Source organism: Tachyglossus aculeatus, chromosome 1, assembly GCF_015852505.1.
Source record: "Tachyglossus aculeatus isolate mTacAcu1 chromosome 1, mTacAcu1.pri, whole genome shotgun sequence".
NCBI classification, from domain to species: Eukaryota; Metazoa; Chordata; class Mammalia; order Monotremata; family Tachyglossidae; genus Tachyglossus; species Tachyglossus aculeatus.
Window position 1 is genome coordinate 137,756,487 of NC_052066.1, and position 16,174 is coordinate 137,772,660.

Genomic DNA, 16,174 nt, shown 5'->3' on the forward strand with positions numbered 1-16,174 from the left:
TCATGGGTTCAAATCCCGGCTCCGCCACATGTCTCCTGTGTGACCTTAGGCAAGTCACTTAACTTCTCTGAGCCTCAGTTCCCTCATCTGAGCCTCACGTGGGACAACCTGATCACCTTGTATCCCCTAGCGCTTAGAACAGTGCTTTGCACATAGTAAGCACTGAACAAATGCCATTATTATTATTCTCTGTGCCTCAGTTACCCCATCTGTAAAATGGGGATTAGGACTGTGGGCCCCCCGTGGGACAACCTGATCACCTTGTACCCTCTCCAGCCCTTAGAACAGTGCTTTGCACATATTAAGCGCTAAGTACATGCCATTATCATTATTACAAATCAGAGAACCGGGGTGGTAATCCCAGTTCAGACAACTGCCTGCTGTTGACCTTGGGCAAGTCACTTAACTTCTCTGTGCCTCAATTTCCTCATCTGCAAAATGGGGATTAAGAACACTCCAACCTACTTGGGCTGTGAGCCCCGGCTGGCACAGGGGCTCCATCAATCTAATTAAGTTGTGCCTACTCCAGCCCTTAGAGCAGTACTTCCCACATAATAAATGCTAAGAAACTCCTGAGCAATGACTATAAAATTCTCAATCACTTTGCTCCTTCCTACCTTACCTCTCTGCTTTCTACCTAGTCCCCAGGTCCCAACACAGAATTAAATACCACACACATCCAAACGGCTGCATCAATAATTCGATTGTAACAGCGATGTAAAAATTCTCCTCGTTTCAACAGTAGCATTAAATACCTGCAGAAGACAAGTCACATGTTCCTCTTCCAGCCTTTGTTTTGTTAGGGCTTGCTCCACATCCCATCCCGAAGCTGTGGAGCCCGTTCCGAAGCCTGTGCCTTTGGCCCAGTAGAGCTGCTGCTCCTCTGTGGACGCGCTGTTATGCGTACTTGACACCTGTGGCTAAAAAAAAGACACAGTGCAATTATGCCCACTCGCGCGGCTGATTTTCTCCCATGAGGATCTACTGACTTTTGAAAGGATATCTTAAGAGTCAGAACCTGAATGTAAAAAGATGCAACGAAATAATTACAACGTTTACTAGGTGAACTAAAGGCCGAAGTTGTCTCCATCTGCTGAGGGGGAAGAGGAATGAAGTTGAATTGTTGAAGGGAAAAAGAGAAAGCTCTAGCTTTCAGGGCAATAGAGAAAAAAAGGTACGTCACACACACAGGAAGCCCTGGCATAAGAATGCGCTGGAAGTTTTGGAGGGCAACCCAAGTCCTCTGCTGAAAGAGTTCTGAACTGCTACCACTACAGCGCAGCCTTCTTTTTCCAATCACTCAATTGTAAAATGGGGATTAATAATAATAATAATAATAGCATTTGTTAAGCACTTACTATGTGCAAAGCACTGTTCTAAGCGCTAGGGAGGTTACAAGGTGATCAGGGTGTTCCACAGAGGGCTCACAGTCTTAATCCCCATTTCACAGATGAGGTAACTGAGGCCCAGAGAAGTGAAGTGACTTGCCCAAAGTCACACAGCTGACAACTGTTTATTTGTTGTATTTATTATTAATTAATTAATTATTTTATTTTATTTGTACATATCTATTCTATTTATTTTATTTTGTTAGTATGTTTGGTTTTGTTCTCTGTCTCCCCCTTTTAGACTGTGAGCCCACTGTTGGGTAGGGACTGTCTCTATATGTTGCCAATTTGTACTTCCCAAGCGCTTAGTACAGTGCTCTGCACATAGTAAGCGCTCAATAAATACGATTGATGATGATGATGAACTGGCGGAGCAGGGGTTTGAACCCACAACCTCTGACTCCAAAGCCCGGGCTCTTACCATTGAGCCACGCTGCTTCTCTGATTATGACTGAGAGAGCCCTACCTGGGACTGGGAGGGTTTTGCTTAGTACAGTGCCTGGCACACAGTAAGTGCTTAAATACCACAATTATTACTATTATTCAATTAAAGATGTCAAAATGTGACTACCTGAAAAATGATATTTCCAGGATTTTAGGATTCTCTAAAATTTGAGTTTAACAGGAAGTAAAAAAATCACGTTTTCCATTGTGTATATTTCATCAATAGCGATATTTTGCCCCACGGTGGAAAATTACTCCATTGACTTTTAGAACTTCCTCGATGTGGAGTTTTATGGTATGGGGTACATTTTCCCCACGCAGGGGGAGAACGGCCATAACCCTAAATTAGATTTGAAAATGAACCCTTCGCTTCAAGTTTAAGGCCGGGACATCTTTATGCACCAGTCTAAAAGCCAAGGGCCAGGGATAGGGTCCAATTCCCACCTGTGTTTTTTTTCCCAGTGCTTCGTTCAAGTGCTCTGCACACAGTGAGCGCTTAATAAATACCAGCACTACTACTAAAATCCAAGACCGGACTTACCTCGGTCTGATTCAGGTTGGAGTTGGGAACGCGAGGGGCATGGTGGCTCAGTGCAGACAGGCAGGCGAGAATGAGATGAATCGCTCCAATTTCCAGAGCCATCCGCCTTAGCAATAAGCCGTCGTCGGTGGTCAAGGGGGTGGTGCCAAATAAACTGCGTAGCACGTGGAAAGGGAGAGTCGGGAGCACGTTGGCGGACGGAGACTGCAGGATGTGACCTAAGGCCGGAAAGCAAAAAGACGTCGGAACAGATTCGGTTTCCGTAAGTGATGCACGGCTACCACACGCTGTGGGCTGGGAATGTGGCCATTTGCTGTTGTACTGGACTCTCCCAACTGCTTAGTACTGTGCTCCGTGCACAGTAGGCGCTCAATAAATACAACTGAATGAATGAGTAGATACAGTAGGGTAGCACGTGCCATTCACTCTCGATGGCCCTTACTGAAAATGGAAACATTATCCCCGGAAAAAGAATTCGTACGTTCTGCAAATCCAGACCTCAGGTAAAATACTTTCAGGGGACTCTACTGTAATCTTGGAAGCCAAGTCAACAACACAAATTTTGAGACTGGGTTCTAAAGCTCTTCCATAGGAATGAATCAGTGAGGCCTAATGGATAGAGTACAGGCTAAGGAGTCAAAAGGACCTGGGTTCTAATCCCGGATCCTTGCGTGTTTGCTGTGGGACCTAGGACAAGTCACTTAACTTCTCTGTGACTCAGTTACCTCATCCGTAAAATGATTAAGAATGTGAGCCCCATGTGGGACAGGGATTATGTCCACCCCGATTTGTCTGTATCCACCCCAGCGCTTAGAACACTGCCTGGCACATAGTAAGCACCACAATTATTACTATTCAAACCCTATACCAAATAAACTGGTATTCAAAAATCCCATTTTGGGGTGCGATATCCTATGATCTCCACCAGTAGGTTTCCCTGTCCTTTCGTTAGCTTCACATTACTGACTACCTGCGGCAAATAAGTGATCCCCTCATTGCCAGGAGGAATTAATGAAACACCTGACTTACTACTAGGTGGCAATTTTAGGCCACAGGCCAGTCGGGCTCAGTGTGTTGGGCTTCATCTTCACTGCTGAGCTAGATCACTGTGGTGTAACAACGTGTGTGTGGCAACAGCTACAGTATAACTTGTCGCTGTGTGACTTTGGACTTCTCTGTGCCTCAGTTACCTCATCTTTAAAATTATTATTACTCTATTTATTTATTTATTTATTTTACTTGTACTTATCTATTCTATTTATTTTATTTTGTTAGTATGTTTGGTTTTGTTCTCTGTCTCCCCCTTCTAGACTGTGAGCCCACTGTTGGATAGAGACTGTCTCTATATGTTGCCAACTTGTACTTCCCAAGCGCTTAGTACAGTGCTCTGCACACAGTAAGCGCTCAATAAATAGGATTGATTGATTGATTGATTAAAATGGCCATTAAGACTGTGAGCCCCACGGGGGACAGCCTGATTACCTTGTATCTACGCCAGCGCTTAGAACAGTGCTTGGCACAGAGTAAGCACTGAACAAATACCATCATCACTATTATTACAACATCAATTTGCTTTTCCTACGGATTTGCATCCAGGTCTTTAGAATGGGGATCATTTCAGGATTGTAATGCAGAACTGAGATCCATCTGGATTCACTCATAAGCACTCTGTCCCCAGGGTAACCAAGTGGCTCCAAATCCACTCCAGTAGCTCATCGGCACACGCCTGAAGGCTGTGGATGGTGACCCAGAGCTAAATGCCAGCCCTCTGCAGAGAGCTACAGTCTTTTGAATCTGTGAAGACTGAAGCTTCCAGCTCTTCCACTTCTATGCTCATCCTGCTCCATCTTTGCGGACCTCTCTTCTTCGTCAAATCCACCTGGCCTCAGCTTCAAGCCAATTGCTCCGTCTCCACCCCCCGAAAATAAACCTTGCTCTTCCATCAAAGCTTTTCCAATTAATACCATAACTCCCCAGCTGTGTCAAGCCAACACTCATATTAGCGCTCATGAATGTATTTCAACCATCAGCATTTCTGGACGCACATGCATACATGTACATATGTAACTGGAAATAAACTATACCTTTGGTATGCTGATAAACTTAGTTAAACATTCAATTATTTTTTCAACTACTTCATCCCAATATCATTTCCTGCAATATCCTTATTCTTCCCCATCTCCCATTATTGGCAAGCAACATTTGCTGTTCTCTCCCTGCCTCCATTTGAGGGAAGGAAACGTAGGTTACGCTTTTGTTTTACCATCCAAAGTGCTTAGAATAGTGCTCAGCAATCAGGAGGTGCTCAATTCCATTCAATAACTGAATGACTGCAGCAGATGAAACATATCAGGTGTGCAAATTACCAAATACCCTAGGCAAATCCCCAAGCATCTGGCTAATTTGAATTTCCAGTTCGCAAGTCCCCAGAAGGTACTCACAGGATTCGGCCCAGAGGGTGAATATCAAATAATTGGCCATTTACCAAAAATATATATACATGTTTTCTGAACTTGGACAACTGCATTTTCGGTCTTAGACTTACTTCCCTCTCCATCATCGGTTACTCCGAGCACCAATCGAAGCAGGCACTGGGCATGCTTTCTCTCTTTCAGCAGCACTTCAGCATAACCAGGGAGGCGCAGAAATAATCCAAAGGCAGCCAAAGAATGAGCAGGGATGGGCGACATCGTCTGAACCGTTGACTTGATTGGTGGTGGCTCGGCAGCAATCGCTTCTGGGGCTTCATAAACCAGTTCTCCCGATTGTTCAATGGTGACCCACTCGAACTGATCGCTGTCTTTCGGTTTCTCTTGAGTGGTGGCTGCAACTACCGGAGCGCTGACCTAGAAAAAAGGGCCATTAGGTCGAAATCATTACAGCCAGTCTCCGGACGACGTTAGATGACAGTTTCAAATAAAGCACCTGGGGGTGCGGAGGAGGGCAGAGGAGGAGGTGCAAGAGAAAGAGAGACACACATATGTGTGAAAAGAAGGAAAGAAGGCACAGGGAGGAAGGGGAAGAAGAGAAATCATGTGCTCTTCACTTTGAAGATGATACTGCTAACCTGCCTTTTGGGGCCACTGAAGGCGAGGCCTTGCAAGTGATTTCCTAACACCTAGCGTTATTCGGGCTGCATCGGGAGGACAAAATACACCATGCTCTTCCTGGGAAACACCCCTTAATTTAAAGTGGAACAACTCATAAGCTACAGACTATTAATAACATATTTTTTGATGTAAAAAAATTTTCTTCTGTGTTCATTTTACTCATGACTGAGTTTCTCACTGCCTCCTCCTCTACCTCCCTGCCCCTTCTATTTTCCATCTACCACCTGCGCCCTTGGAGAACTCAGCTGCTCCCAGGGTTTCAACTTTCATCTCTATGGAGATGATCCCCAAATCTCCATCTCCAGCCCTCATCTCTCTCCTTCTCTGCAGTCGCATATTTCCTCCTGGATGTCCTGCCAACGCCTCCAACTTAAGATATCCAAAACGGAACTCCTCATCTTCCCACCCAAATTCTGCCCTCCCAGTGACTTCCATAACATTGTAGACAGAACCATCCTCCGTCTCACAAGCCCGTAACCTTGGCGTTAGCCTTGATTCAGCTCTTTCATTCAATCCACCTGTTCAATCCGTCACTGTTGGTTTAAGCTTGATAACATCGCTGAAGACACTAGTTAATCAGAGTGGACAGTTGCTGTCCCACCTAAAAATAATAATAATAATGATGATGGCATTTGTTAAGCATTTACTATGTGCAAAGCACCGTTCTAAGCGCTGGGGAGGATACAAGGTCATCAGATTGTCCCACAGTCTTCATCCCCATTTTACAGATGAGGTAACTGAGGCACAGAGAAGCGAAGTGACTTCACCAAAATCACACAGCTGACAATTGGTGAAGCCGGGATTTGAACCCATGACCTCTGACTCCCAAGCCCGTCCTCTTTCCATTGAGCCACGCTGCTTCTCTAAGGGGCTCACAGTCTTAATCCCCATTTTACAGATGATATAACTGAGGCACAGACAATTTAAGTGACTTGCCCAAGGACTCACAGCAGACAGGTGGCAGAGCCAGGATTAGAACTCAGTCCTTCTGGCTCCCAGGCCTGTTCTCCATCCACGAGGCCATGTTGCTTCTCTACATCTCACACTTCAGCAAGTTGTATGATTTACTGTTCAGCTCATTTTTCTAAGACTTACTGCCTCCAACGTAAAGTGTAAAAAGATATCTGGCTAAACCGAGAAGCTGATTTGGGTTTTTTCTATATATTGAGTTTACTCCGAATCTAATCCCTCTGACCACTGCAGCACTACCGCGGTTTTACTGAACAGATTTCAACATGTGAATGAGAAAAGTCTTCCCAGTGCTTTGCATATGGTAAGTGTTCAATAAATACGACTGACTGAATGAATCCTGACATTCTGGCTCAACTGGGGCTCTGGAAGAAGTAAGTATTCTCTAGCTTGGAACTTTACTAAAAACCTATTTACTAGTTTCCACTAAGTTGAATATTGGGTCAGTCAAGACAGATGTGTCACCCCACAACCAGATGATTAGGTACCTCCTTCTATGGATTATTATTTCTTAAAAAGAGATGAGTGTGTATCCTACTTAGGCCAACTGGATTGAACGCTTTTTTTTTAAATCTAGTTCAGAAATATTGGTGGATGTCTTCATCATCAACAGGTGATTAGAGAGATTTACACTAATGCACTACTAGATTTCGCAGACGAAACACACCACCATGCAATTCCAAAATAATCTAAAAAACACCTCAAGTCACTTTGTCTTCCTCTCGCCATAATAATCTGTGATCATTTAAAACGAAGAGAGTGACACAGAAGTATTTCCACATTCCCCCAAATGGCCCCCAGTTCAAATTGGATTCTTTTGGCTTTTCTTTTAAGAAGTGATGTTTTCCCCATGGACAATATCCTAAATGGATACTAGATTGTGGGGAACGTAGGGTAAATCATTCTAGAGGAAAGGCAAAGTTTAAGTAACTTCGAATCAAATCGCAAGTGAAAAAATATGGATGGGAGTTACAAGGTCAGGAAAATTGGAAAGGTTTTGATTTCAATGGTTTAACAGATGCAGTCTTGATGCATCACCACAAACGGGCCCCTTTCTGAGAAAGTTATATATGATCTAATGGAGAAATTGAAAAGTCACCTTGTGTTTGACATTAATAAATTTAGAAAAGACACGACTATGTTTTATCTCAATTTGCTGAAAAGATATTCATCCCTCACATTCAAGGTGTCTAATTCTGTAAGTGCTTTTAGCATTCAAATTGCTTCCTTACTGATTTATGTCCCACAAAATTATGTGAGCGCCTTTCTGGAATGACAGTTTCCAAGCAAAGGTTTCTCTACATTATTGTTCAGGGACTGAAAAAGGATGTGACTTGTAATTAGTAGATAATGAAAGGGATTCCATAACTACATTGGCAAAGGTGTGTAGGATTAAAGAGGAAAGTTCTCAATATTTATGCTTAAACTACAATTACAACAAGTTTTATGGGGAAATATTTTTCGCTAAGGCTAAAATGCCTTTTCTCTATAATGCTGATGATGAACGTAATTTTCAGGCTTTTAAATTACTGCACATACTAAGGGTATAATAAGGGCAAATATTATGCCCAAAGTTGTTCTACTTGATGACTTTTTGTTTATTACCACGCCACGGGATGTAACCACATCTCAACTGCATTGAAGGGAACTAGTGCATGAAATTAATCTGGGCTGGACCTCCTCTGTGAACTGGTAAACAGAGCATCCCAGGGTCTATGTTGGGACTGCAATTCCCTCAAATCTAAACAGTTGATAGCTACAGTTAATTATCTGAGGCAGGAAACTGGAGTTTTCATAGGGAGCAGAGGTAGCGTTGTCTGCTAACAGCTTAACAAGTTGAAAGCTTCGTCCGTTCAATACAGTCCTCTTGACTCCCCTCTTTAGACGTGAACTGAGTGAATACAGAAGCAACTGAACGGGACTTTCATGGTGTGGCTGACCTTAATTTTCTCTGCTGTTCAAGTATTATACGGCTACCTGAATTGGGAGCTGGCAGGGTACTCAGTCGACACTGTTCTACCCAAACACTGAGCAGTGTGGTCTACTGGTGAGAGCACGGGCTTGGGAGCCAGAGGACCTGGGTTCTAATCTCGGCTCCTACACGTCTGCTGTGTGACCTCTGGCGAATCACTTCACTTCTCTGTGCCTCCGTTCCCTCACCTGGGAAATGGGTATTAAGACTGTGAGCCTTATGTGGGACAGGGACTGTGATCTGATCTGACTGGTACAGTGCCTGGCATTGTGAGCACTTCAAAAATACCATAAAAAAACCTATCAATTACCTGGCTTCTAACAGAGAGCTGAACCACACTAGGAGACTCAGGGAATCCAGACAATTCCACCCATTTTCTGGGAAGGTCTCAGAAAAACGACTGGGTGGTAGCCTCTGTGGGACAGGTTCACAGGCTGAGAGTTTCTTAAGCACAGACGGCAGAGTTAGGAAGTACATCTTTTTTGGTGGCAAGCTTAAAAATGATAATAATGATAACTGCGGTATTCCTTAAGCAGTTACTATGTGCCAGGCACTGTATTAAACAGATGTTACTGGGACGCGGTCCCTCTCCCACATGGGGTTCCCAGTGGAGCCGGGATTAGAACTCAGGTCTTTCTGCTTCTAAACTGTGAGCCCGTTGTTGGGTAGGAACCGTCTCTATATGTTGCCAACTTGCACTTCCCAAGCGCTTAGTACAATGCTCTGCACACAGTAGGCGCTCAATAAATACGACTGAATGAATGAATGACTCCCAAGCCCGTGTTCTAACCACCGGCCAGGCTGCTCCTCTTGTGAAGGGAAGAAATCTAGTTAGAACTTATTCACAGGCACGAACACATTCAGAGTGCACTGATAATTTAACTTTTCTGAATGACAGACTGTGAGCCCTATGTGAAACAGGAGCTATGTCCAATCCAATTTGCTTGCATTCACTCTGCTTAGAACAGTGCCTGGCACATAGTAAGCCAATTACTATTATTATTATTATTATTGATAATTGTGATTTTTTGTTAAGCACTTACTATGTGCCAAGCAATGAACTAAGTGCTGGGGTAGATACAAGATCGTCAGGTCCCGTAAGGGGTGCACAATTTAACTAGGAGGGAGCCAGGACTGAATCCCCATTTTGCAGATGTGGCAACTGAGGTCCTGAGAAGTGAAATTCATTCATTCAACCGCATTTATTGAGCGCTTACTGTGTGCAGGGCACTGTACTGAGCGCTTGGGAAGTACAAGTCGGCAACATATAGAGACGGTTCCTACCCAACAAAGGGCTCACAGTCTAGAAGGGGGAGACAGACAACCAAACAAAACATGGAGACAGGTGTCAAAATCGTCAGAACAAATAGAATTAAAGCTATATGCATATCATTAACAAAATAAAAAGAATAGTAAATATGTACTAAATGTTTTCCAAAGGCTGTTAACACTGTCCAAATATTTCCTAACAGTGTTGTGATGACCCAGCCAAGATGAAAAAGCCTCAATTGTATTTTCAACACAGTCTTATAGCTGTCTCTCAAATATCTGATGCAGAAAGAAATATTTGACTTCCCCAAGGTCACAGTGCAGGTACATGGCAGAGCCAGGTTAGAACCCAGGTCCTCTAACCCTCAGGACACTGCTCCCTGCACTCTGATACTGGACTTTGAGTCACGGTGAATAGAGAAGAATGGGAAATAGGAAAGAAACGTGAGCCATTTTGTCAGCTTCCAGAATGACAAACATAACTGTTCAGGTGAGTTGTGTATGCGCTTAGTACAGTGCTCTGCACATAGTAAGCGCTCAGTAAATACGATTGATGATGATGATGATAGCTATTCTATTTATTTTATTTTGTTAGCAGGTTTGGTTTTGTTCTCTGTCTCCCCCTTTTAGACTGTGAGCCCACTGTTGGGTAGGGACTGTCTCTATGTGTTGTCAATTTGTACTTCCCAAGCGCTTAGTACAGTGCTCTGAACATAGTAAGCGCTCAATAAATACGATTGATGATGATGATGATGATCATTCCTACTCTGGGAAATTTTGGGTTTTGATTCTTGTTCCACTTCATTTTCTTAGGGAAGCGTAACTTCTCTGCCCCAGCTACCTCATCTGTACAATAGGGATTGAGACTGTGAGCTCCACGTGGGACAGAGACCGTGTCCAACCTGAATAATTAGAATCTACCCCAGTGCTTAGAACAGTGCTTGACACATAAAGTGTTCATGAAATATCACCATTAGTATCGCTATTATTATTATTAGAGTTGCTACTTTGGGTTCGTGTGGTATTTAATTCTGTGTTAGGACTGGGTTGTAGGTGGAAATCAGAGAGATGAGGTAGGAAAGAGCAGGAGGATTGAGTCTCATCCTCCATTATACCCCAAAAGGGGCCATTGTTAAGATCAAAAACTCCCTGTGGACAGGGACTGTATCTACCAACTGTATTAGAGAAGCAGCGTGGCTCAGTGGAAAGGGCACGGGCTTTGGAGTCAGAGGTCACGGGTTCAAATCCCAGCTCTGCCAACTGTCAGCTGTGTGACTTTGGGCAAGTCACTTCACTTCTCTGGGCCTCAGTTCCCTCATCTGTAAAATGGGGATTAAGACTGTGAGCCCCCTGTGGGACAACCTGATCACCTTGTAACCTCCCCAGTGCTTAGAACAGTGCTTTGCACATAGTAAGTGCTTAATAAATGCCATCATCATCATTATTATTATTATTAGACTCTCACAAGCATTTAGTACAGTGCTCTGCACAGAAGCACTCAATAAACATCACTGACTGACTCACTGCTGGGTGAAAACATGGAATGTAGACTGTATACAGGGCTACCTCAAGCAACATAAAGTTGGTAATGTCTTGTTTCCACTCTAGATACTAACAGACAACTGGGAGAAGGTATTCCTTTTCAGGACCAGAAAATCGGTTCTGCAAGGACATTACAATCTTTTCCACTGGGATCATATCTCAGGGCTAGTAAGCAGGTTTAAGCATGAGGGACATACCCTGTCCTTCTTTCCTCCAGGGTGAAGAAAGGGTTTTTAATTAATTAATTTATTTTAAACCAATCTCCTGGCCAACCTGCTCCAGGGCAGAAATATAAAGAATCACCCCATAGCAGAAAACAAGAGCAATTAACAATGTAAATTAACATTCTGTAGTATGTGAAATACAGTGCCTGCCTTGGCCATAGCCAATAAATAAGGGAAGGATAGGAAGGAATATTTGAAGGATAGGCAGGAATATTTGAAGACGATTAACTCACAGAAAAGGTGGAGGACTCACAAGGCACCCTACTTTCATTCTCTTATTATAATAATGATGGCATTTATTAAGCGCTTACTATGTGCACAGCACTGTTCTAAGCGCTGGGGAGGTTACAAGGTGATGAGGTTGTCCCACGTGGGGCTCACAGTCTTAGTCCCCATTTTTCTGTACTGAGGCACAGAGAAGTTAAGTGACTTGCCCGAAGTCACACAGCTGACAATTGGTGGAGCCAGGATTCGAACCCATGACCTCTGACTCCAAAGCCCGGGCTCTTTCCACTGAGCCATGCTGCTTCTCTGTGTTATCTGTGTTATTAGGTTGTGAGCCCCCGCCCCGGCTCCCCAGGGGACAGGGGTGGGCTGATTCCCACCTGTGTATTCTTTCCCAGTGCATAGATCAGTGTTCTAAGTGCCCAAAATAAGCGCCTATCCGATACTATCACTACTCGTGGCTCAAAGGAAAGAGCACGGGCTTGGGAATCAGGGATCATGGGTTCAAATTCCGGCTCCGCCACTTGTCAGCTGTGCGACTTTGGGCAAGTCATTTAACTTCTCTTTGCCTCAGTTTCCTCATCTGTAAAATGGGGATGAAGACTGTGAGCCCCGCGTGGGACAATCTGATCACCTTGTATCCTCCCCAGCGCTTAGAGCAGTGCTTTGCACGTAGTAAGCTCTTAACAAATGCCATTATTATTATTATTATTACTTTCCAACAGACCCTGACTGGGAGGTAGGAAGGATGGTGGATTGTGGGGAAGACCTATTGGAAGGCAAATGCTCTCTCTATAGTGCACATTTTTTATACATTCCCTTGCCTCCGAGGCCACGCTGATGTGGCCTACGTCCAGGTACAGATTGATTGATCAATCAAAGGTATTATTCTGCAATGGATTGAGTCCAGGGGCCCAGTTCGTCGCTTTAGCCGAAAGAATCCCTAAAAGGCCGCTTGGATGACAAATCTGGTGCTTTACATCCAGAGAGTAGAAGGAACATTTGAGAAAGAAAGGGAGGAAGGGAAGGAAAGAAAGGTAGGGAAAGCAGAAAACAGTGATGAAGGCATGGAAAAATGCACCTCTAGAGCTCCTATGACTTACTTGCTGAATGACATCTGGATAAAGCATAGGCAGTCTCTCCGCAATCAGAGCCAATCCACCCATTCCTGCAAACACTTGTAACGGAGACTGGATGGGGCACGTTTCGAGAAAAGATTCATCTAGCATCGCTTCCATACACTCCTCACTTGCAGCGATCGCATCATCTTCTGGACAGCTCCCAAGTAAGTCACTGTGTTCTACAGTAAAGAGGCCCGAAGGAAAAATAAGACAGATTTTTGTTAAGCGCTTACTATATGCAAAGCACTGTTCTAAGCGCTGCGGGGGATACGAGGTGATCAGCTTGTCCCACATGGGGCTCACAGTCTTCATCCCCATTTTACAGATGAGGGAACTGAGGCACAGAGAAGTGAAGTGACTTGCCCAAAGTCACACAGCTGACAAGTGGCGGAGTCGGGATTAAAACCCACGACCTCTGACTCCCAAGCCCGGGCTCTTTCCACTGAGCCACGCTGCTTCTCTAAGAATAATACGTAGGAAAAAGAAGTTGGCATGAACAAATGACAGAGATAATTACGTTTCCCCTACTCTGAATATACACAAATGAGCTTAATTTTAGCTTTTTGCTCCAGAGCACAAAGGCTTATACATATTATTTCAGAAGCAACGTGGCTCAGTGGAAAGAGCCCAGGCTTGGGAGTCAGAGGTCATGGGTTCAAACCCCGACAATGCCAACTGTCGTCTGTGTGACTCTGGGCAAGTCACTTAACTTCTCTGTGCCTCAGTTACCTCATCTGAGAAATGGGGATTAAAACTGTGGGCCCCCCGTGGGACAACCTGATCACCTTGTAACCTCCCCAGCGCTTAGAACAGTGCTTTGCACATAGTAAGGGCTTAACAAATACCATTATTATCTTCTAGACTGTGAGCCCACTGTTGGGTAGGGACTGTCTCTGTATGTTGCCAACTTGTACTTCCCAAGCGCTTAGTCCAGTGCTCTGTGCACAGTAAGTGCTCAATAAATACGATTGATTGATTGATTGATAAGTTACCCAAACACACACACATACAGAGAGCCCTCCCCCTCCCAATTTGGGAGTCACCCCTTGAGATGTAAAGTTGAAGAAGGATCCCACCACTTCTCCGTCTGGTTAGTAGGGATCCTTAGAAAAGCGGGGGTGAAAAGGTGGAGAGACTTCTGGGGGAGCTGCCCGGTTTCCACACGTGACAAAAAAACCCAAAATCGAGCGGGCGCCACACAAAATCGAGCGGGCATCACTTACCTTTCTCAGTATGGAGTCGTTTGAAGGAATCCGTTTTTGATAAGCTTGGGTCTGAGATCACTTTGGACCCCAGCTTAACAGTCAAGTCTATCGAGCGGTATCCTTGAGGGAGCTTCCGGTCATACAACAGAGTTAAAAGCTGGGCGAGGGTCATCTCAGCGGGCAGTGGCTGGCCTGGAGAGTAAATATGCCAGTTAAATAGAGCTATAAGTAAATGAGAACTAATTTTAACTGAATTTTACCCCTTTTGTTTTGTTTCTGTATTAGAGAAATGTGATATATACCTGTATATATGCTTGTACATATTTATTACTCTATTTATTTATTTATTTTACTTGTACATCATCATCAATCGTATTTATTGAGCACTTACTATGTGCAGAGCACTGTACTAAGCGCTTGGGAAGTACAAATTGGCAACATATAGAGACAGTCCCTACCCAACAGTGGGCTCATTTATTTTATTGTGTTAGTATGTTTGGTTTTGTTCTCTGTCTCCCCCTTTTAGACTGTGAGCCCACTGTTGGGTAGGGACTGCCTCTATATGTTGCCAACTTGGACTTCCCAAGCACTTAGTACAGTGCTCTGCACACAGTAAGCGCTCAATAAATACGAATGATTGATTGATTGATAATCCCACACAAATTCTCCCTCCAGACCGTAAGCGTGTTGTGAGCAGGGACTGTGTCCGTTATACTGTTATATTGTACTTAGTACAGTGCTGTGCACACAGTAAGTGCTCAATAAATATAACTGATTGATTGCGTACCAACAGCTAGGAATAGGATATTCAAATCCTGGTTGACTCAAGCATTCAAGTCGTGACTTACCATTACTCATAACCTATGAAAATGCTGGTTTGATTAAATGACGGCATTGTACATCTTTTGGGGAAATAAAATTCATTTGTTGGGCAAAAATTTTAAGTTTCTGAATGCTTGGTCTTGTTAACCTACTTCAAACCACATCTCTCCAAAATTAATGTTACAACTAAATTGTTCAGCACCATTGCAAAAACATGCCTTTTTCTTAGAGACCCCTTTTACTGGTAAAAAAAGAAAGTTGAGATACTTTATTCTTCTATTCACCGCTCACTGGTATTGCTGGGCTACAGAATATCTGAGGTACTTTGTGACTCAATGAAGCTAACAAGCAGTAGTTAACAGTAGTAAATCAGACGTTGAACTAAACCCTACAAAAGTAAAACACTGTAAATTCCATTAAATCTGGTCTACCCGTAGAGCCGATTATTAGTGGAAAGAGGGAACAGAGATAGGCCAAAAAATAAAAATCCCAGAAATCCAAAAACCTCATTTTACTCGCACTTTAATCTCTTCTTCAGCCCAACTTTGCCCCAAAGTTACACAGCCATAGCCACTGATTTGGCTTTTACCTCTCCCTGCTCCTTTTGTCCTCTGGGTGAGGTGCTAATGAGCAATGAAATGGTCAAAAGGCAAGCAGGATGAGGGCAAGGACCTAGGAAATGCACCAACTAAATGAGCAGCCCCATAATCACTCATGCAGCAGTGGAGTGGAGTTTGTGCCTTGTCGAGTCCGTAGCCGGTACCTCAAGAATGATGCCATTTTGATCACGTGAAGAAAAAGAGAAAAAATCACCATGCAGCATTTTTTAGAAGTTTCTAGAAACTTACTGCATTTTTACCTCAATACATAAGAATGATTAAAATACCATCCTTATAAAGAAAAACCATTCAATCCCCCAGGTAAACTCCAATTTGGTCAAAAAGGATGTTGGAGGCAGGCCAACTTTTCATGGTGAGACTGGGGACAAATGGAGGGCAGGCAATGTTTCTGTTATATTGTACTCTCCCAAGCGCTTAGTACAGTGCTCTGCACATGGTAAATGCTCAATAAATACGACAGACCGACTGACAGAGGCCGGGGTCTTTATGTTAGATGACACGCATGGAGTTTGGGCACGGCAGGTAGACTCTGAAGTGTTAATGAGTCAGCGGGATCAGATTCTGGGAAGTTGCGAACTTCACTGAGGCCTGAGTTGATTGAGGCTGGAAATTTAGTCCAAACAGTTTATGGTGGAGGAAAAAAGGGCTTCGTCCCCACTGCTGGAAAACCACTGCTTCCAAACAGCTGGCACCTCGACTCAACGGGCTTTCACTTTTTTTTC

The 16,174-nt window shown here is 43.9% G+C and overlaps 1 protein-coding gene across 1 annotated transcript in view; it reads right to left on the bottom strand.

The window, feature by feature from the left end:
* The window catches only part of BIRC6 (baculoviral IAP repeat containing 6), a 367,036-nt gene that overhangs the window by 128,656 nt on the left and 222,206 nt on the right, over positions 1–16,174 (bottom strand). Inside the window, 5 exon segments of the mRNA XM_038745922.1 lie at positions 756–920; positions 2,374–2,591; positions 4,919–5,219; positions 12,788–12,984; positions 14,029–14,202. Coding sequence (XP_038601850.1) covers positions 756–920; positions 2,374–2,591; positions 4,919–5,219; positions 12,788–12,984; positions 14,029–14,202 — 1,055 coding nt within the window.